The sequence below is a fragment of the Coenobita brevimanus genome, chromosome 60 (assembly GCF_032717465.1).
Source record: "Coenobita brevimanus isolate Jiangsu-jjx chromosome 60, ASM3271746v2, whole genome shotgun sequence".
In the NCBI taxonomy this organism is placed as follows: domain Eukaryota; kingdom Metazoa; phylum Arthropoda; class Malacostraca; order Decapoda; family Coenobitidae; genus Coenobita; species Coenobita brevimanus.
This window is the reverse complement of record NC_137013.1, coordinates 35,955,735-35,979,457: the sequence shown is the minus strand read 5'-3', so window position 1 is coordinate 35,979,457 and position 23,723 is coordinate 35,955,735. Positions and strand designations below refer to the sequence as shown.

Genomic DNA, 23,723 nt, shown 5'->3' with positions numbered 1-23,723 from the left:
TTGACTCAATTCATGACTAACTTGTATTGTGGAAGAAAGTGTGTGTGCGTGTTCACACATGCTCTGAGCCCTATAATCGCATGCCAGAAGCATTCTTGCTTTTAATTGTTTTGTGTTGCCTTTGTATATCCTTGACTCCAGCGAGGACTTTCTGTACTGCCCTGGATACTGTAATTCATAATACAGTACTATCCTGTACTATGAAAAGTGAATTTGTGAAAAAGGAAGTTTGCTGTATTAGCTAGTATTTTTGGTACATTGCAGTAATAGTATGGAATTTCAGTATGACATTCTTGTAGATTGAGATGGTTTGGGCATGTGAGGATGCGGGATGATAATTGGGTGCAGAAGGTGAGAAGTGTTAATACTGGGGGTGGGGTTGTGAGGGGTAGACCGAGAAAGACGTTGGCCGAGGTCATTAAGTGTGACCTCAGGTTAAGGGACTGAACAGGGAGGCTGCCATAGATCGGGCAGCATGGAGAGCCACCATTAGGTGATCAAGGTTGACGCATGCAAGCATGTTGGAGCCTACAAAAATGAAAACGTACAGTACAGATGCTGTAAGTTCCCATGTGTAGTTTAAGCCCTTTGTTCTGAGGAGTCTGAATTTTCATCATTTGATGGTAATAAGAGTACAACAAACTGTTGCGCTGAATGTGAAAATGGAAACAATTTATTCATTTACTACAAGAGGGGATAAAAATTAACCTCAATAGGTTTGCCTTAAGCTGAATAAAAATCATATAGAGTGATAAGACTAAGATGTTACAGTATTACTTCTATATACAGCACTGTATATTTAAAGGGTGAAACATAGAGCAATGAGGAGGTGGTATGTTTGTGGCCACCCTGTATGGGAGTAAGGCATCTAGCAGTAGATGCTGGTACTTACTCTTTTCATAAAGGGAAAGCACAGTACTACTGTTCCTATAGTAGCCCTATCAGCCGGAGGATGTACAGTTCTCGTGATTTTATTGAGGCTAATAACTACTTTATTCAGCAGAATAGAGAACCCATAGGGTGAAACAGTCTTCATTAACATCTTCAGCTGAAGAATATACTGGTACCATACTTTTTTTTTTTTAACCTTATTTTTGGCTAATTCTGTGCGAGTTCAGGTGTATAAGGTACCTCTGCTGATGTTCTGTCATTATAAAGCCTTCAGTAAACCATAATGCAGTAATTGTCCTAAGTTCTATTGGGACATATAAAGCTGACATGCATGTTTCCCCTCCAATGAACAGTACTTATAAGTTGATATTGTAGAACACATCCATTATTTATGAGGACTGGCCATATGAAGCTGCAGTATATTGACCAATTGAGTAGTTAAGGGAAAAAGAAAAGGGTACTGGTATGTTAGTTTCTTTGATTGTATTAAAAGGTTGGAGAATGTGTGTCAGGGTTTAAACACAGTAATCATTTCATCAGGTATGTGAAGTTCTGCCTTTGCACAGGAACCATTGCCCTTGACTGCACGTTGTATGGAGGTGCTTTGCCACATTACACCTCATGGTAACTTATAATCCAAACCGATTAGCAGTTCAGCTACTTGACCTTGATATTCCACATCTAACTGAAGATATGGGTTATGATACTGCTACCCATACAGTATTTAACATGTTTAAATTTGTCTTTGTGGTTAATTGTGTATATGCAGAATGTTATCATCATCATCATCCCAGCCTTAATTTCCAGCTAAATTAAGTGATGAGGCAGTATATATATTAGATTGTATATGGTATGTACAGAGAATATAGGTTACTTAATGGTGCCTCCATAGTTAGATTAATATTAGGTTTTGTAGTTAATTTTCCAAATTATCGACATCATCATCTCTGCCCTAATTCCCACCCAAGACATGGGGCGAGACAGTGTGTGAATGACTTTCCTCTGTCAGCATGCATGTTACTGATCATTCAGGTCTCTGCTGGGAGTTGTTCTTTATACATAGTGTTGCATTTGGAACTCAGAAAATGAAGGTACTGTAGAGATTGCAGATACTTCTGACATGTTGGATGTTTCATGTTTTTGTTTAATTCTGCTGCACTAAGGTAGGCTTATGTAGAGCTTTGGGGGGTGGATGAATGAGACTTGTAGCATACAGCTTTTTACTTTAATGCTTTAGAACATTTGTTGACTTTGACAGCATTTTTTTTATATAATCTAAACTTTCCATGTAATTAATCCTTACCATGTCCATTTTGTCTTCGGCAGGAGCCAATCAAAGCCAAGGCCCCGCAGCTTCACCTGGAGTACAGATTCTACCGTATGCTGGATGCTGTGGGAGGTAAGAGAAAATCATCATTATGAACTATTCTTGTAGGTGTAAGGAATTCTGCATGTGGGACGACTTTGATAATATGTTGGTTGATGTATGAGAAGAAAGCCCATGATAATACAGTAATGGTACAGTAGTAGGTATATTGGTAGTGTATGGGAAAAGAACCCCACAGTGTTAGACAAGTTGGTAGATTGATTGATTTAGGCAGATTTTCATAGTGTCATAAAATTTTAGACCTCTAATACTGTATATCTTTTATTTATTTACTGATCTTTCTTTTCTAGTTATTTTCTCTAGCCTTGTGCCGTAAACTCTGTTGAGTGCAGAAAACTGTCTGTTTCTGTTTGGCATTCCCATAGATCTTTGAGTTGAAGTTTGATTTGTGAATGAAGTGCATAAAGTGAGTTAATGTGTTGTGGTGTGAGGGATGTCATTACAGTATTTGTGTAGCTGGATATGTATGGGTTGTATTAAATGGTGAGAGCATATTGTAGCTATAGTTTAAGAAATGGTATTAAGGTTATGATTGTACTGTATAATTTTCTGGTGTATCATAGAGTACTGTATTACCATATACGGTAATAAAACACACAGCACTGATACATATATTTTATTTTTATTATACTGTATTTATTTATTGGGGGGGGGGTTGGGTCAGTGTACAAGTGGGACCACTGGAGTATTGAAGACTGTGATAGAATACGAAATCTTTGTTACCTTCATGGGTCTGATTTGTGTTTGTGCTCAGCTTGGTGGTTAGTACTGAATATCATCATAATGATTAGGTGTCCTGTGGTACTGAGCATATATTGTGGTGATGGAGAGGGACACCCTCCCATCGTGGTACCGTTACTGATATAACTGAATTGTGCTTCTAGCTTATACAAATATCCCTCAGCTTTCTCACTGTCCCCCCAAAAACAGTATGATAGACCACAGAAGGATAAAATTTGGTAAATCAAGTTACAGTAGGTTGTGGAAAAAGTATATATATGAGGAGATTTAAATTCTTTGTTATTACCGAACCGTAATTGGTAGTGTGTAATTAAAATAAAATATTAAAACACTGGCACTGTTAAAAAATTGTGTTCGGGTTCATATTCCATTCTTTTTATCATACATGTTTTTTCTCTCAAGGGTAGCCAAAGGGGGGTGGGGGGAATTGCAACTTGCAGACTTCTGGCTTGACTTTAGTCCTTCCTCACTGCCCACAAGCTTACATTTGACCTTATCCTTCCACCTCCCTAAGGCTTCCATCTCACCTCCTCCCATTTTACATTTGTTCTAGTTATGTTACATTGAGTTTACTGCATTGCCAGCATGTCAGTTCACTTGTTCACATTTGGAATATTAGAATACAGTATGGAATTCGTCTGAAATAATACACACTATTTCTCATTTCTTTGCCTGATATTTTGTAAACTGTCATTTACATTTTAAGGTACACCACAGTGTTAGTTTGAGTGGACCATAAATACTATATTTGCATTGAAGCTCCATACACTTATTACATATGTGACTTGTTTTCTCCTTGTGGTTTTATTCTAGTCATTCATCTACAGAAGCACCTCATTTGCTCTATGGTCATCCTTTTTATGCAAATGTTAGACCTAGTCCATCCACTCCTGTTTCTCCTCTCCTTTTAGTATCAAACTGAGTAGCTGTCAAACCAGGATATTGAAAGTTACCTGTAATATCTGACTTTCACAGAACAGGGTAGGTGAAGGGAATAGTATTGGTAATTGAAGAAGAAATCAGATGGGTGTTTGTAGGGAGAGAACAGCTAGGTACAGTATTGGACAGGGGCAGTGTCAGAGTGGGGGGAAGATCAGCGCTGGTCCAGAACAGTGTTGGATGAGTGGTAGGCAGGAAATAATTATAGTAAGGTAGGGACAGGGTATTGATAGGATCTGGCAAGTTATGGATTAGACAGGGATGAGTAACAGCAAGGAAATGTGATGTATGCAGCGGTTACAGTTTGCGATAGGTCCAGGTAAAGCATGGCTCATACAGGAATAAGGATACCTGGTAAGATGGTAGGATTAGGAGGGAATATGTGTAGAACAAAAGCATGGTGTGATTATTGTTGGGTAGGATATTGATTAGGATGAGATAAAGATAAGATACTGAGTGAGTTTTGGCAGGGAGGTAGTAGATGTCAAGTGGGTATGGTGTTAGGACTGATTATCTGGTACTGTTAGAAATAAGGTGTTAAGTAAATTGTAACAAGAATAGAGTCAGTGTAAGGCAGGGTCAGGATGCGGCATACTGTAGGTGTGGGTAGGGTGTGAATAAGGATGGGAAAAGGAAAAGGTATTGGATAGATGGCAGAAGAGAGAATTTTGATAGGGAAGAGTCAGCCTTTGGGTAGGGCACATGGTACCGGTATTGCATAACACAGCTCATTGAAACTGCTGACATATTTTCTGGTTTAATGCTGCTTTCAACTAGTCCAATCAGGGCAGGAAAGGACTTTGTACTGAAATGGTAAAGGAAGGCTTCATCTAGCCTTACCAGATGCAGTCTTCCATTACCCTTTCAGTACAAAGTCCTTTCCTGATCTGATTAGACTACTTGAGAGCAGGATTAAACCAGATAATATGTCATCAGTTTCAGCAGGCTGTGCTGTGCAATATTCCACTTAATCTGTTGGTGCAAAGTACTGTATTTACTTCAGTGCCTGTTTATCTCCTGTAATAGTCAGTGCCTTAGGGTACCGTATGTGTCTTAAAAATAGTTAGGCATCATCTAGAAAATGAAGATGCCCTAGAACTGAAGGGTGAACATTGCCCTACTAATCTCATTTCCCCACAGAGCTTTCATTATCGCCAGGCTCACTAATGCACTTGCTTCCTCACAGCTGATGACCCTCACCCACTCCCCTGCGATCATTCCTCATTTAAAGTTATTTCCTGTACAGTACATTGTTTCATGATCATATTGGTGTTAAATTACCTATTCTTCATTTAAATTTGCTGATAATTCATTTTTAGGTTGTTTTGAAGTAAGAAATGAGCATTGTTGTGCTTCTAATCCATCATATATGAACTAAAAGCATTTGTACCGTCATTCACATTACGTAAAGTACCATCTTACCTTCACACATAATAGATTTTGAGGACTGAGACAACTTCCATCTGCTGTTGGACATCTTTGTGTATTTTATCATTGTTTCTACAGTAGTCTTCATTTAACTGCTGGTTAAAATAGTTTCTAGCCTAATCATCATCATCATCAGTCCATCCATCCATCTTCCCATGTCAGGATGGGGTGAGGTTAATGCTTGAAATCCAGAAAATTTGCTGATTATCCTTGCAACCAGCACTTACTATAACCCTTTCCTTTATTTTTATTTTATTTTTATTCTGGCCAGTAACTGGATTAATTTTTCAACTAGGGAGACTCGTACCAAAAAGGTTTGATAAGCTGCAATTAACCCTCTCAGTAGGATAACATATTCATTTACTACTTACCACTACCAAACGATTTATATTCAGTTTATTGATGATGTGGAAAATAGTAGTACTGCCGTCCTGCTTCACTGTCCAGTTTAGTTTTGCCCTTTTTTTTTTTTTTTTTTTTTTTTTTTTTCCCCCTAGTGTTTGACTGTTGTTTTCTGTCATTCGAATTTCATGCTACAGTGGCAGCTATGTTAACAAAGTCTACACCTTTTTATACTCCTTCCCTATGAGGTGTCCTAGTAGCTGAATAAATTTGTGTAGCAGTAACTGTGGATAATGAAGTGATATGTAATTTCAGCACAGGGGTTAATTGAGAAACTATCACTTTCTCAAGAATGGGTCTATCAGCTGAGTAAAACAGTCCAGAGGTAGGAAACAAAACATCAAACTTAAGTGGTACAGTAATCAGTCTGGCTTCAGGCATGACAGTTTAAATATCACCACCCTTTTTATTAGCCCCTTCAGTAGTGTGGCGACAGCACATTTTGATTTACTCATGGTATCACCAGACAATTTTATTCTTTCTTAGGAGAGATTTTTCGACCTGGGGGAGTTAGAATCAGCCATTCATTAATTCGCATTGAACTGCTGTGGAAGCTGAATAAAATCAAATGATGTTGACAAGGATTAGGTACAAAATATTGTTTTTGGGCTGAAGGGTTAATGCATTATTCTCTCTCTCACTGCCGCAGTATTTTTGTACATTTCCCGATTTTTCTCTTCAACCATATCTGACAACTCCAGGTAATGGAAAACCTCAAACTGTGTCCACTTCTGTATATAGTATTCCCTGTGTAATATTACAATAGTTTCCCTCATATTGCCCATTATTTCTGTGCAGTGTTATCTTGGGGAATTTCCTGTGATGTAAAGACTTAAAGAAGCTGATGAAGTTTGTGGAAAGTTTTATGCTGTGGGATCAAAGTTAGATGAAGCTGAAACCACTTTGATTCCTACACAATGAGAGCTCTCCACTTACCTAAAGCCATCTGGTGGTACCAGGAAAAATTAGCCAATACATTAGCATACAACAGAAGTTACCATTTTTAGTATGGTGATTTTTTTTGTATTTTCCAATAAGCTGGTGATTTTACTCAGCTTGGGAGTAGCTTTTCGAACTGCATGGGTTAGATAACAGTTTTAGTTAACTCCAGCCACTTCCAGGAGCTGCCCTAAAGTGGATGATATTTTCATCCATCCATCCATCATCCAATCCTACATTGCCCCATGAGGAGCGTAGGAGCCCGGGGCTAAGCAGTTGGTCCTGACATTTAAGATGAGAGTGAAGATGATATTTTCAAACAGAATAAAATAAAAAAAAGAGTCACTGAGATTGTTTCTAACCTTTTCCTTATTAGAGTTCTCCCAAGAGCTGTAATGTTTGTGGTGGAAGCCAGAATAAAGTGAAAAGCCAGGATGAGGGAAATATGAAGTCATCCAAATCGGAAGAAGATTGTGTACCACCAAGGGATTTTGAGTAAACCAAAATTTCTTGTCTTTTCAGTAGCACTTAATATTAACCTTCGAGCTCAGGATATCTTTTATTCTTGCTGTCTCGAGATGTTTTAAGCTCAGGAAAGATTTAGTTCTGTATGGAGGGGTTGAATATGGACTTATCACAGGTGTACTGTAGCCTGTATGGTATATACCGTATCAGATCTTACAGCTGGGGGCTAGGATTAAAAAAAAAAAAAAAAAAAATGTTGATAGGGTTAATGTGCTTTGATTTGAAATATATTGGTGTTGGAGGAGAAGCCCAGCATGAGCAGATTTCAGGTAGGTAAACTTTCAGCCAGAGGACACTTTTACAAGATCATTTCATAAAGAGGGTTAATGAAGTAAAGTAGATAGGTCACACGGAAACTGAAAATTGTCTGGTGGGAGACGTTAGATTGTAAGGGTCAACAGCACCTTCGTTACCTTCTGCGGTCAATGCAAAAAAAGTATTAATGCAGTAAAGAATCTGAAGTTTGTGCCTTGTCTTAACGAAGCAGTTTTTTTTTTTTTTTTTTTTTTTTTTTTTTTTTTTTTAAAACAACTTTTGAAGCTTCAGTGTATTAAGAGGCTTCATGGCACTCAGAAGCATGGCATCAGACTTGCATTCATCTTTCATGACTTTTCTTTGGTAATTGTGATTGTTGTTTTGACCATGTATATCTCTTCACTGCGATGTCCATTATTACTATTATTTATTATTATTATTTTCGGACAACAAGATGGGTTTTATTTTGATCAGGAAGGACTTTCCCATTGTGGCGTATATTACACCACAAAGTATTGTACCTCGCATTTCACCTACACACGTTTCCTTCCCTCGTGGCTTTTCCCCACCTTGTTCTCATACTTTAGCATCGCTACTAGTGCTGCTACCAATAATATTCGATTTCTCATCCCTCCTCATCTGAACTAGTGCCTCTTGCAATATTATTCAATTTCTCTTCCCTCCTTACCTGTACCAGTGCTGCTACCAATAATAATCAATTTCTCTTCCCTCCTCACCTGTAGTGGTGCCTAAACTAATCAAATTTGCCTATTCAGGCGACCTAGGCGTACCGGTGCGCCGCCTACCTCATTAAGGGGCTTAAAACCGAGCGGGCGACCTAGCTCGCTCCTCCTTTTCCCTCTCAACTTCACCCGGCTGACTACCTGCCTTGCTCTCCTCTCTCCTGGTAAATCTGGCCACGCGGTACGACTTTACATATGCAATACACGTAAACACATCAGCTCGGCACTCCCGCTCCGCACTAAATTCATTGGTCATATTTTAGTCTGTAATACTTTATCCATTTAATTGATCTACACATGCTGTAAATGTAATTGCCTTGTACTAATTTGAAGTCATGTAGTAACTCTGTATTGTTCCAAGTCAGTAATCACTGCCCTGTCTATATCTTCCCAGCACATATGTGTTTATCTATCCTTACCATTTGCCTTGGTGTAGCCCTTAGTAAAATATCCCCATAACTAAAACGCTACACCTCCAACACGCTGTTACAAGAGGTGAGTAAAATTATCGGGCAGTAGAAAGGAAAAGAGAGGGGTCATGGTAGTGAAGGGGTAGACACTAAACCGGTTCAACTCGTTGCATATTTATATCATATAAACGCCGAGACATGGCGCTACTGTAGGAGGAACATTGTCCGTCGTATTATCTCAACTTGAGCAAAACCCGTACTTAAGTTACCATGGTACCGGGAGTAGGGGAGGGGGATCCTGTATCTTCCTTACCGATATGTTTTTGTGTATTATATTTTAATATTCTCTTGTATGTTGTGTAATGTTTGTAGACATCAGCAGAATAATATACAAGCATTTGAATGTGTTATGCACATAAATACTCTGGAACCTCCTCAGCGGATGAGATATCTGTCCCGTGTTGGGAATGGAGTTTTTTAATTCGTCTTCCTGTACACACACACACACACACACACACACACACACAGTGCACCTTACACTTAACCTCATCTACGATGGCGTTTATTTGTACTCAGGCTGCCATCGGACGATTTAGTTTCAGAAGTTACCTTCAGCAGTGATAGTGTTAATGAAAACAAGAAGATATAATCGTCTTGAGATGACAACAATGGAATAGTTGCATCCCCTGGGTGAAGGGTCAGTCTGGTTGTATGCTTTTATCGACTTTGTCTTCATCATGAAAGTGGCAACTCATTCACAAGTGACTTGATATTATTACTGTTACTTTCAGACTATTTTATTCAGCCAAGTAAGGACCTGTAGTAACGCAGAAGTTAATGAAAACTTTTTTTTCCTGTTCTGGAAAACGATATCATTACTGGTACTTTCAGACTTATTCAATCCAGAAAGGACTTGCAGTAACGCAGTTGATTTTTTTTTTTTTCTGTAGCTGGAAAAAGCATCCTGAGCTGAAGAAAATAATTTGGCTGTCGGTTAGATAGACACCACGACAGTGGGCCAAAGGGGTCAGAACACTGTAGATTATACAGGTACAAGGTTCAGAATCATTGTTCAGATTACTAAGCATTTTTTTTTTTTTTTAATGCGGACAAGTAACACTAAGGAAGAAATAAGTTTCTTACCATTCCGTCCTAATCTCACAACCCCATCACCCCGAGGACGTTCAGCTTTAGCTGAAGGGGTTAATGAAGGCAGTTTAATCCCTCCAATTACACCTTAAGCTGAACAAAATCGTCTGGCGATAGCTGGGGCAAAACAAGAGACGTCATTATAGTGAAGAAATGATGCTGAATAAAGTTCATAAACAAGTGAGATTCAGTATTAGGCTAGGTAAGGGGAAAAAAAAAAAAAGCTCCTGTGGGTTAAGGCAAAGTGTAATATAAAACTCGCTCTGGGTTTTAAGCTAGTCTGAAACGACTGAAATAGCGTGTCAAACTGCGGTGTAAAGTTTAATGAGTAATTAAAACTGCGGCATTACCGAGCTTATCTTGCGTGTGGTGGCTGTTGGAATGCAGCGGTGTGGACTCTTGTGTATTCGGTAGCCTGTGTTAGTGAGGTGTTTCAGATTATTGTGTGGTCCAAATTATTCGTTTTGTCAACTTGTGTTCCATTTTCTTCTGTTCCAAGTTATTCGTTGTCAGCCATGTGCCCATAATTCTTGCAAATAGTTCGTCAGGTGCGTTCCAATTATCTAAAATTTTCATACAACCGATGCTGGAAATTGGAGGATATCCGTGATATTGTGGGTAGCACTGGAACGTTAATAGGCAAGCAGTTTAGAATTTACTGCGGAGTTGTTTGCAACACACACACACACACACACACACACACACACACACACACACACACACACACACACACACACACACACACACACACACACACACACACACACAGCATTACGTGGGCATACTTTACTGTACTTACCAGATTAGGAGGCTGTCATTTCCCTAGTTCTGTTTCATCTTACTTCTCGTGGCCTTAACAGACACGAGCAAAAATTCGCAGATGAGTGTTCTACTTTCTATATTTCTCCTTCCCAAGCGGCAGACAGCAGCCCTCCCTTGCATATTTGTTGTGTTCCATGTGGGTCGCACGTAAAACTAGTTTATGGTAAACTTTCCTCTGCCACAGCCAGCGAAGAAGTGTCTGAATTTTTGCTCATGACTGTCCGTTGTTTGTCTTTTCAGACAGCGCATCTTGCATGTTATATGGAAATTTTAATCTTTTGACCTCAGTAGATATACAAGTGGCGAGAAGAATAGACGAGGTCAGTTGAGATTAACGAGTTAGTCGAGATTGTTTCTTAGTCTTTTGACCTCAGTAGGTTTATCAGACTGGTAAAGTAGATATTGGCCAGCCGCAGTTCAAGAGTTAATGCATTATTGTTGTGTTAGAGAAACTTGTAACCTAAAATGAGAGGCTTGTTGTTTGGTAAGGGACATTCGTTAGTATTGTGTGAAGTCATTGTTCTTGCGCGGGTAATAGCGGGTGTCCTTCAGCTCATGAGCAGATGGGCTCTATCACAGTTGGATATCCTGTTGTATAATTATGTACTGGGGTACACGGCTCTTTGGACCACTGTTGGCCTAGACAACGATTTTCCCAGATGATAATGAAAGCAGTCTCGCTATGTTAGTTTTGAGAATGCAGCCTTGGGAGTGATGTGATTTAACTCCGATTCCACGCGGAAAACGACCACCCCTTGTGGGATGATGGTGTCTGTAGAGTGATAGATGTCAGGACAGCGGATGGTATTCTTGTGGGCTTAGGAGGTTTTCAAGCACTTATCGACTTGTTTGCCTGTCACGCCTGGATAGACCATCGCCATGTTTCATAATTCTGCATTACTTTTATACATTGTTTCTCATATCTCTTTAGTGGAAATTAAGGTCGTAGTGATGATTTTATTCATAATCTTTGTCGAAACTGCGTTTGTCTTTGCTTTCATCTGAAGTTCTTTAGTTGCAGAAACTTCGAAAACCAGGCTTAAGTGAATAATAACGTGGAATATGTCAAAACAAAATTGACACTTTCATTGCGTTTGGGAGTTGTTCGTCGTAGATTTGGTTAAGGTCATATTTAATTACACTGTAGAAAAAAAAAGTTAAATAGTGGTTATGTAGGGATGGGAATTATGGAGTAAATGAGGTAGAATGGGCTAGTGTAGCGTTGTTAACTAGTTGGGCCTTGGCGAGAACTGACGATGACGTTAGTGTGGTGACGCAGCTGAGAGAGAGAGAGAGAGAGAGAGAGAGAGAGAGGCATATTTAGTAACGCAGAAAAAAAAAAAATTTGAGAGGAATCAGTATTGCAGAGGAAAAGATGTTTTTAACTCTAAGGCAGAGGATGAAGGATGTTGAAATTGTTGTATGCTGTTTAATCCCTGAGAGATGTATGTATCTGTCTATCTGTCTATTGCCAGACGCCATAATCCCGTAAGGGGTGGCCATTTGACTCGTGAGTTATTTGTTTTACAGAGAGGGGCACTAACCTACACCAACCCACTTGTTGACACGTAGGGAGCACGTATGGTTTGGTTATGTGGTTACCACCCAGCGTTGTAAATGGTTTCTTGGCTTACAGGAAACCATTTGGCTTGTCACTCAATGTAAAGCCACCTGTAACGGAAAGAAAAGCATTAAGTAGTGACAGGAAAGATGGTAATCGGAAGAGAGGAGGGCAGGCACAGAAAAAGAATGATAAAGGCTAAGGAAGAAGTAGCTAGCGCTACATCGAGTGGATGATGGTCGCCACCACCTACCACTAATGTATTTGTTAATTTATATATTTATAATATTACAGCCTCCAGGCGATTGCATTTGACTGACTAGAGGTCCCTCGAGCACTGGTTGGGGTTAAATACGTACCGGGTATAGCATTGTGTCACTCGTCATTGTAATGCGACGCCAGCTATGTTATGGTCAGGCCGCACAATAACATCACTGGTATTTTATGTTTTTATCCCACTTAGCGCCGGATTAGTTTATTCTGAGAGAGAGTCAGTAGAGCCTCAGTGTGTTTGCCTGTATCCATTAGCTTTTATGAACAAGGTTATTTTTAAGCGAAAGCACAACGAAGCGAAAAATGCACGAACGTGGAATCAAAGGACTGAAGCTGTACAAGCTTCGTCTCGCCCAAAGAAAGTTCAAGAAAAGAAAGTCAGTATCGAGATCCGGTTATTTCGAGATGCCTGGACACGCGTTGGAAAGGTTGGAGGTCATAGGCAGAGGGAAGGGTAATCTGATGAACATCTATTGGAAAAACAGAATTACTTTATTGTTATAGGCTTAGTCCCAAACGATTTTACTCAGCTTGGGTGAGACTTTTCTAACGGGGGGTGTTATGTACAGCCTTACTCGACCCTTTTTTCAAGAGGGACTTTCCAGTGCTAGAAAATAGCGTCGTCGTGTTGGTTGAATACTCCTGCCTATGGGTAAAATTTTCGCTGTAAGAAAGACCTCTGTTGGTGAAAGGTTTACTGAAGGCAGCATTTTATCCCTTGCAGTGCGGAGTGTTTGTATAAAGTCGTCTGGATGCAGCAGGAATAAAATAATTACCCGTAGAGAAAGGGTTCACTAGAAATGGACTGCCTTACGGTTGTGGGGAGTGTCCTAACCCTTTCCGTGCGATGACGCCTTATATTAATCATGCTACGTAGGCCCCTAGCGATATATTTAGCAAAGACCGAGCTGAAGGGGATAGAGCTGTGACTGGAGGGGTTATATTGAGTCTTAACTGGAGGGGTTGGACAGAGCCTCCCCTAACCCCTTTATTACAAAATCCTTAAACCTTCCCTAACCCCTTTATTACAAAATCCTTAAACCTTCCCTAACCCCTTTATTACAAAATCCTTAAACCTTCCCTAACCCCTTTATTACAAAATCCTTAAACCTTCCCTAACCCCTTTATTACAAAATCCTTAAACCTTCCCTAACCCCTTTATTACAAAATCCTTAAACCTTCCCTAACCCCTTTATTACAAAATCCTGAAACCTTCTCTAACTCCTTTATTACAAAATCCTGAAACCTTCCCTAACTCCTTTATTACAAAATCCTGAAACCTTCCCTAACCCCTTTATTACAAAATCCTGAAACCTTCCCTAACCCCTTTATTACAAAATCCTGAAACCTTCCCTAACTCCTTTATTACAAAATCCTGAAACCTTCCCTAACCCCTTTATACAAAATCCTGAAACCTTCCCTAACCCCTTTATTACAAAATCCTGAAACCTTCCCTAACCCCTTTATTACAAAATCCTGAAACCTTCCCTAACCCCTTTATTACAAAATCCTGAAACCTCCCCTAACCCCTTTATTACAAAATCCTGAAACCTTCCCTAACCCCTTTATTACAAAATCCGTAAACCTTCCCTAATCCCTTTATTACAAAATCCTGAAACCTTCCCTAACCCCTTTATTACAAAATCCTTAAACCATCCCTAACCCCTTTATTACAAAATCCTTACAAAATGCTTGGGTATATCGTGTGGTAGTACCCTGGTTAAAATCAGAAATTGACTGTCATCGTACTGGAAGGGGAAAAAAATCGTCTCACTTGGTTCCTCATCACCCCTTGTCAGGTGAAAGAACCCGAGGCCAGGCTACCGTAGTGCATAATATGAGGGTAGATGACTGGCATACCCGTTACTATTTGGCCGGAAAAGAAGAAAACTTGAGAATCTGAACTTACGCGTAGCATGTGATTTATCGCTACGGAATAACGCCACCACCACAACCACCACCACCACCTCCTCCTCCTCCTCCTCCTCCTCCTCCTCCTCCTCCTCCTTCTTTAAAGCGGGTTGGGAAAGATCTGTGACAAGGAACATACAAACACTTAAGAACAACCGGGTACCAACAGAGTGCCTGATGAAATTTTACCCAGGCCGTAATCAGCTTGCACACGCGTTTTAATGGGCTGATTGTCTGTTTAAATCCAAGCTAGCAAAAGTTTAGTAATTTTATGAGATGGTACCGGTAGTTATTTGTTGGCAATTATTGTTGGATATATATATTTTTTAAGATGTTTTTTTTTTTTTTTTTTTTTTTTTTTTTCGGTTTGCAGTACTGTATGTCTGACAGTGGAGATATTGGTTTTGGTATATGATGTTTTTTTTTTTTTTTTTTTCCTGCGGTTCACGATAACAGCGGAGATAGAGACTGATATTGGTAAGTGGTGTTGAGTGATAACTGCAAGGTAATTGATTTGGTCTGCGATAGATGGTGTTAGCACTCAAGTGGTGGTATGTGGTGGTGTATAGTACGTAGGAAGACTGGTAGGCCTCAGGGAACGGGCTGTGAATCCTACACCCAGAGTTGGGATGGGGGGGAAGATATGTTGGTAATTAGGCTGTTGTTGACTGCAGTTGTCAGGAAATGGTAACTTTGATTTTCCTTTCTACACCCGTGACTAGAAAACTAGATGTTGAAAAGAGTGGTATTAGGTTTTGTACAGTAATATGGCAGTAGATAAATAATGGTAGGTACCGGTATTGCATTGATAGGATTATAACTGGGTGGTTTTTGTTGTACGGTGATGTGAAGCGCATGGGTGTGGATGTGCATGCCTGTGAGATGGGTGCTTCTCTCTCTCTCTCTCTCTCTCTCTCTCTCTCTCTCTCTCATATCCAAAGGTAGTAAAAGTTGGTGATGATGATGATGATGATGAATTTATTTTTTTCTGGCAGCTTGTTTTTTGCATTTATGAAGTTTTAGTGTTGTCATTATCTTTACGAGAATATTAAGTTATATATTTTTACCACATCCCTTAATTATGATTTCCTTTTCTATGATTGTTTTTTTCCTTTTTCTTCTTCCTCCACAGATTCGTATATTAAATTTTGGGACATTGAGTGAAATTGTCTAGCAGTATGGTAAATAAAACGTCATCATATTGATGGGGTTAAGGTGTTTAGGATAATTACAACCATTGCTATTAAGAGTTAATGTAGAAATTAGTGTGGTCAATAAACTGAATGATACTTGTTCATTTATCTTTATAAGAGGAGTTAGGTTTATATGCATTTTAGTTATATGTTGTTACGGTACAGAATGGCGTTTCTGATTCATTTATTAGTTTTTATAAATGATGAGTGATTCTTGTTGATTTAGTTGATTAGAGGAATTATGTTGATATACATATACTTTAATATGTTGTCACGGTACAGTATGTCTTTCTCTTATTAACTTTGGTTGCATGTTGGTAGAAAATCGCATGTTATCTTATAATGGTTGACAATTGCAGCTAGCTTATACGTCTTTTAGTTATGCAGGATGGTTTAATTATGATGGTACGGTAATTTGTTATATTTCCTGCGAGTCAATGTTGATAATGAGCCTATTAGGTAAGATACTGTTAGGTGGGGTGTGGATACCAATACTGTCATTAAGACGGGAGGTGGGAGTAGCTGATAGGGTGGTGAGAAAGGAGTGTGTGTGTGTGTGTGTGTGTGTGTGTGTGTGTGTGTGTGTGTGTGTAGGACTCGGTATTGCATTTATAAATATGATTCTGATGAGATTCTAGTAGACTATACTGATGCGTTATTCGTATTAAGTATCTGTAAGTGATCAGCGAATCTTGTGGGCAGCTGATGTGTAGGAATATCTTTTCCCCGTTATTATAGCATTTAAGATTGTGATGGGATTCTAGTAGGTTAAATATTGAGTGATTCTTGTCAGACGCTGGTTTGTGGGAGTGATTCTATACCCCCTTTATATATATATATATATATATATATATATATATATATATATATATATATATATATATATATATATATATATATATATATATATATATATATATATATATATATATATATATATATATATATATATATATATATATATTAGATAAGATTCTAGTGGACTATTCCATGCTGATATGATTGTTGTTATGTATGAAAGTGATTCTTACCTCTTGATACCACAGTTAATTAGGATTCTGATTATATTCTAGTGAACTAAATATTAATGAATGATTCTCGTGGGTAATTGGTATGTGGGAATGATTCTATACCCATTAATAAAGCAGTTATTTAAGATTCTGATGAGATTCTAGTGAGATAATAATGCTGAGTGATTCTTATGTGTAGCTAGAGTATGGGAATGATACCAACTCCATGATTCTTACACCACGGTTCTTCATGATTCTAACCCCATGATTCTTACTCCATGATTCTAACCCCGTGATTCATACTCCACGATTCTAACCCTATGATTCTTACTTCACGATTCTTACTCCATGATTCTGAATACTAAAACGTTCTTCTTGCTTCCTTTCAGACAGCGACAAGCCAAGAGGTGAGTGAGAGGAAGGGAATCACCTGTATGTAGATAAGTGCTGGTTTTATTGTTTTATTAGTTTTGTGTTTACGTTTTTGTTGTTTATGTGCATGTAAGTTGTTTGTTGAAAGTCCTTTGTTTTCTATGTTGTTTGCTATTATATATTTTCGTTGTCTTTCCCTGTTTACGTTTAGTTTTGACTTGTAATTTTTCAACTGCATGTTTTTTTTTTTTTTCCTTCGGTGTTACTTGCGTGTTCTGAGATGTTTGTTTTAGGCCATGTTTTTAGGTTACTGTCTTATTTTTTTTATTTGCCTGTTTTTTTGCTACATTTACCCTCCCCTGTTTGTGCTTGTGGCTGTTAAGTACTTTACGTTTGTTAGTATAGCCAGGATGTACAAATGACCAGTGACTCTGTGTTACGGTACTTTTTCTAATTACAGTATGCACATTGTTCTTTATTATCGCCTTGTTTCATAATAATTTTGCTAGAGTAGTTAGGTTTTTGTTGCTTTTTTTTTTTTTGGTTTATTCCCCAACGAGGTGGTAATAGACTGTGCTAAGCTTTTTTTTTCTTTCTTTCTTTTTGCGTATTATATTTAGGCAACAGTGTATCATGTCTTAGTCAAATTAATGTTTTTTTTTTTTTCAGTTGCTTATTGGTTTCGTCTTGCTGCTTTTATATATTGTGTATTATTCCTGAGTTTGAGTTATTGCTGTTTTTTTTTTCTGATTTCCTACTTCCTGAATTTGTTTTTTCTGGATTTATATGCACATATATTTTTGTGTTTTGTTTATCGTTCAGAATGACTGCACTTTATTTTGTTCAGTGTTCGTAATTAATATATTTTGTTCACTTATATTTTGTTCATTATATTTTCTTCACTGTCTTGTTATATTTTCATTTCGTTATATTCTGTTCACTGTGTTATATTTTCTTCTCTGTCTTTTTATGTTTTGTTCTTTTGTTTGACTGTGGGTGTTATTTGCATGCCCTCGTGGAGAAGAAGGTGCTGGCGAGGAGGAGAATGTGCCCCAAGGTGGGTATGCTGTCTGGGCCCCTTCATCCTTTGATTCTTGTCCCCTCCTTACCTCTGTGTGTGTGGGTGGGATTGTATATTGACTGGTTGGGTGCTTGATCCTTTTCCCTTGATGGTAAAGTAGTGTACGCCTTGATTCTTATGCCTGTTTGTTGATTCTGTTTTCTGTTGTCTTATTGAATGTCCTACATTTTGATTTTGTACATATTGATGCTTGTCCCTTCCCTGTTGATGATTCTGTAGTGTGACCTGTTGTTGATTTGGCGCCCCCCCCCCTCTCTCTCTCTAATCGACACCAACACAGCACACGTCGACTAAGACCAGTGGACTCGATCGACTTGTGGGTATTTTAACTGCAGGAGGCTACGAGCAGACCTCTGTGTTCGTGTGACCTTTTCAGCGGTAGACAAGGAGAGGTGAGGGCTGGGAGAGAGAGAGAGAGAGAGAGAGGGAACTGATCATGCTCACACCTCTTTCCAAGACTTTTCCTATGTGTTTTGTCTTCCTTTTACCTCTTACTGTAGTTCCCAGAGAGAGAGAGAGCACTGATTATGATCACACTCTTCTATGTTTGTCTTCCTTAGTCTTCTTATATTTCCCCTTATCTGTCTTCGCACTTGCTTCCCCTTCTTTTATGTATTCCCGCGTCTCTCTCTCTCTCTCTCTCTCTCTCTCTCTCTCTCTCTCTCTCTCTCTCTCTCTCTCACACACACACACACACACACACACACACACACACACACACACACACACACACACACACACACACACACACACACACACACACACACACACACACACACACACACACACACACACACACACACACACACACACACACACACACACACACACACACATTCTTCACACGGGATCCACACTTCCCTTTATATCATCTCCACACTTCCTTGCACTTCCTTCCCACACTTCCTCACACCATGTCCGTTCCAACACGTTCTCCACCGATTTTTTTTTTCTTCCCCTCACACCCTGTAATTCCCTGTTCTGTAATGTCTGACACTTATGTATATTCTTAACTCCTTCCCTCCACAATGCCTTTTGCCTCCCCCCTCCCTCCACAATGCCTTTTGCCTCCCCCCTCCCTCCACAATGCCTTTTCCCTCCCCCCTCCCTTCACAATGCCTTTTCCCTCCCCTCTCCCTCCCCAGTTCTTTTTCCCTCCCAATCCCTGTCTCCCCAGTTCCCTCACCACCTCCCTGTCTCCTTTAGTCCCCCCCCCCTCTCCCTCCCTCCCCAAATTATCCCCCTTTCCCATTCCTCATTCCCATACATCCCTACTTCCCTTTCCCTCTCCTTCCTCACCTCCATTTTCTCTCCCGTCTTCCTTCTCCCAATTTCAGTCTTTCGTCTCACCGATTTCCTTCCCTCATCCTCCCCCTCCTCCCTCATTCTCCAGTTTCTCTTTTCCCTCTGATTCATCACTCTTCCTTTCCTCTTGCCTCCCCCCCCTCTCTCTCTCTCCCCCTCTCCCTCCCTCTGTGTTTACTTCCTTCCCATTCACCATCCTAGTTACTCCCTTCCTCCCTCTTCCTTTTCTTCTTTTACCCTTCTATTACTAACCACTTCCCCCTTTTCTTCCAATTCTTACGCCTCCTTCCTCTCCCCGTCCCTCTCTGGCTGCTTCTTCCCCCTCTGGTTACTTCTCCCACCCTCCCACCTTTCCACCGCGCTTCTCTTTACTTCCTGTTACCCTCGCCACGCCGCCGCCTCTCCCCACTGCTCCCCCTTTCCTCAACCTCCTTGTCCTCCCCCATCGTCCCTTCCTTCCTCCTCCTCCTCCTCCTTGGGTTGCCTCCCTTGCCCCTCCCCCCCCCTTTTTTTTTTTTTTTTACCCCCCCCATGATAGCCCTTCCTTTTTAATTCCTTGTCCCACTTTATGGTCTCTTTCCCACTAGTGTGTTGTGGTTCATTTCCTTTAGTTCAAGCCACATAAATAACCTCCCCCCCCAAAAAAAAAAAAAGTGTATTTATCTGTCTATATGCCTTCCCTTCCGTTCATTCGTTATCCCTCTTTCATGGTATTTTTCCACAACTGTAGTTTTGTTATGATTTTATGGTTATCCTTGGTGCCTCTCACATGGTTCTTAACTCTAACCATTTCGCTTCTCGCCCCCCTTGCCAGAGTTATCCCCCCATGCCGTTCATTTCTCAACCTTACTGTATAGTATTTTCCCGTACTGTACTTCTGTTATGGTGCTTTGTTCCATGTCTCATCTCCACAGCCATCTTAGTTTCCCCTCCCACCCTCATCCCTTGCCATTCCCTTTACATTCCATCCCCGTCCCCTTTACCACTCCCATTCCATTTACCTAACCAATCCCAGTACTTTATTCCTCACCCAGCAGTGGAATTGGGAACCTCGATTTAACATCGACTACTGCGCGTTTTGTGACAGAGGAAGATCGAGGCTTTGCAAAAATTGTCTTCCTTAATGACCCTCTTACAACCGATAGTCATTAATCTTAGTCTTCCTCTTCCTGTTCACTTCCTTTCTCTCCTCTCCCCCCTCCCCCACACACCTTCCTCTCCCCCCTCCACACACAGTCCTGGTCACATCCTTTTATTTTATTTTCCCACTTTTCCCCAACCCTGGCGTCCTCCCTCCCTCACCCCACATTTCCCCTTTCCCCCATTTCCACCACCTTCCCATTCCCAATATGTCCCCCATTTTATTATCTCCCATTCCTCATTTCCCACTCCCATCTCTCATTTCCTCACTTCCCCTGTCCATTTACCCTCTTCCCCTCTCCATTTACCCTCTTCCCCTCTCCATTTCTCCCCCTCCTCACTCCCCAGTTCTCTTCTGCCACTCCCCACATCCCCTTCCCCATTCCCAATCACCCCCTGTCCCACTCCCATTATCTCTTACTCGCCGAGTTTGCTATCCTTGTCTTTACCGGTGCCTTAGTCATAATCTGTCCACTAACGAGAGGCATTGAAGGGACCGGTTGTGTGTTTGCTTTCTCCCTTACCTCCCCACTCCCCATTACTCCTTTCCATTCTCCCCATTGTCCCCCCATGCCCTTCCCATCGCCCCCATTCCCTTCTCGTTTCTCCCTCATCGCTCTTGTCTTCCCTCTATTTTTCCTGTTTCCCATTTTCTCCCACATCCCCCTCTTCTTTTCCATTTCTTGTCTTTCCCCATTTCCCCTCTTCTTTCCCATTTCCCCTCTTCATTCCCATTTCTCCTCTTCTTTCCCATTTCCCCTCTTGTTTCCCGTTTCCCCTCTTGTTTCCCGTTTCCCCTCTTCATTCCCATTTCCCCTCTTTCCCGATTCCCATCTTCATTCCCATTTCCCCTTTTCATTCCCATTTCCCCTCTTCATTCCCATTTCCCCTCTTCTTTCCCATTTCCCCTTTTCATTCCCATTTCCCCTTTTCATTCCCATTTCCCCTCTTCATTCCCATTTCCCCTCTTCATTCCCATTTCCCCTCTTCATTCCCATTTCCCCTTTTCATTCCCATTTCCCCTTTTCATTCCCATTTCCCCTTTTCATTCCCATTTCCCCTCTTCTTTCCCATTTCCTCTCTTCGTTCCCATTTCCCCTCTTCATTCCCATTTTCCCTCTTCCCGTTTCCCCTCTTCCCGTTTCCCCTCTTCATTCCCATTTCCCCTCTTTCCCATTTCCCCTCTTTCCCGTTTCCTCTCTTCATTCCCATTTCCCCTCTTCTTTCCCATTTCCCCTCTTCATTCCCATTTCCCCTCTTCATTCCCGTTTCCCCTCTTCATTCCCATTTCCCCTCTTTCCCGTTTCCTCTTGTCGTTCCCATTTCCCCTCTTCTTTCCCATTTCCTCTCTTCATTCCCATTTCCTCTCTTCATTCCCATTTCCCCTCTTCATTCCCATTTCCCCTTTTCATTCCCATTTCCCCTTTTCATTCCCATTTCCCCTTTTCATTCCCATTTCCCCTCTTCTTTCCCATTTCCTCTCTTCGTTCCCATTTCCCCTCTTCATTCCCATTTTCCCTCTTCCCGTTTCCCCTCTTCCCGTTTCCCCTCTTCATTCCCATTTCCCCTCTTTCCCGTTTCCTCTCTTCATTCCCATTTCCCCTCTTCTTTCCCATTTCCCCTCTTCATTCCCATTTCCCCTCTTCATTCCCGTTTCCCCTCTTCATTCCCATTTCCCCTCTTTCCCGTTTCCTCTTGTCGTTCCCATTTCCCCTCTTCTTTCCCATTTCCTCTCTTCATTCCCATTTCCTCTCTTCATTCCCATTTCCCCTCTTCATTCCCATTTCCCCTCTTCTTTCCCATTTCCTCTCTTCATTCCCATTTCCCCTCTTCATTCCCATTTCCCCTCTTCTTTCCCGTTTTCCCCCTGTGTCGTGTACTCCCTTGGTGTGGGTTGGCGTGTCCGTGTCCAGGCTGGCGTCGTCATGGGTGGCAAGGGTTGGATTGTCTCACGGGGGATCACGCCATTCCCCCCTTTCCCTATCCCCCCTCCCACCCCTTTTCCCTTTCTTCCTTCTTACCCCTTACCCTTCCTTGCCCCCCTACCTCTTTCCCCTTCCTTCCCTCTTCCTCCTTCCTTCCCTTTTCTCTTTCCCTCCCACCCCTTCCCTCCTTTCTCCTCCCTTCCCCTCCTTTCTTCTCCCTTCCCCTCCTTTCTTCTCCCTTCCCCTCCTTTCTTCTCCCTTCCCCTCCTTTCTCCTCTCCTCCCGTCCCCTCCCCTCCCCTCATTTCCTATCCCTAGCCTGCAGCATAGATCCAGGGGCGTCTGGTTGTGCATATATTATTGCTGTTGGATATCCGGGCGCACATCATCCATTCACCTGTGTTTGTCTTCAGGTGATTCAACACCGTGTCACAAGCCAAATAGTTTCTTGTAGCCCAGGAAGTCATTTACAGTTTTATCTGGTAACGGTATAGACGTATGGTGGTTTAGTGGGTTAAGGCTCTCCAGCTGGATGAAGTTTTAAATCCCAGCAGTAGTTGGAGTTTATTGCACACACACACACACACACACACACACACACACACACACACACACACACACACACACACACACACACACACACACACACACACACACACACACACACACACACACACATTGCCTTTGGGAGTGAACGACTGATCTCTCACCTTTATTGTGTAGATTAAGTAGGCTAAATTCCGGTCCCTACGATCTTGATGGGACAATATAGGATCAGATGATAGCCTTAAGATTTTCATTGGCTCCCGTGACCTTAATTTGTATGAAGAAAAAAAAAAAGGTCACTTGTACAGCTTTTCGATTCCACTTCGTCTGCGATTTCTCGTGTGTCGCTGAGTCAGTTTTATCGGTGTTTTCAGTGTTTACCTTGCATCGTTTATTAGTTTCTTAATTCCAGGGCCACAGCCGTGCCCACACAGAGACGAAGCCGTTCTCACATCAGATACCATTAGTCCAGCTAACTGTGGACCACCGTGTAAAAGACAGACCTGAACGGACAGGGCTAATGGTGTGTAAACTGTACAGCACTGAGGTGTTAGGTTGTTTCACATCATTTTATTTCCTTGTGCGTGTGTGTGTGTGTGTGTGCGTGTGTGTGTGTGTGTGTAATGTGCAGTAAGGTGAGTCAGTGCATATGATTAACTACCTTTGGTTATCTTGTGCTCAGATGTTTTTTGCTTGTTAGTAATCCAAGTTGACAGATTGGTGGGTCCCTCGTGTGAGCTGATAAGATTTGCAACCTGTCGTTTTCCACACTGGCT

General features: G+C 41.0%; 1 protein-coding gene across 6 annotated transcripts in view; it reads left to right on the top strand.

The window, feature by feature from the left end:
• Window positions 1–23,723, top strand: part of gish (casein kinase I gish) — a 245,585-nt gene that overhangs the window by 5,765 nt on the left and 216,097 nt on the right. For all 6 annotated transcript variants that reach the window (XR_013897923.1, XR_013897922.1, XM_080274868.1 and 3 more), the window contains exons 3-4: window positions 2,218–2,290; window positions 16,969–16,986. Coding sequence is in view for 4 of the 6 variants with exons in the window: in XM_080274868.1 (XP_080130994.1) it covers window positions 2,218–2,290; window positions 16,969–16,986 (91 nt within the window). In the remaining 2 variants the exon portion in view is untranslated. The remainder of the gene's footprint in view (window positions 1–2,217; window positions 2,291–16,968; window positions 16,987–23,723) is intronic.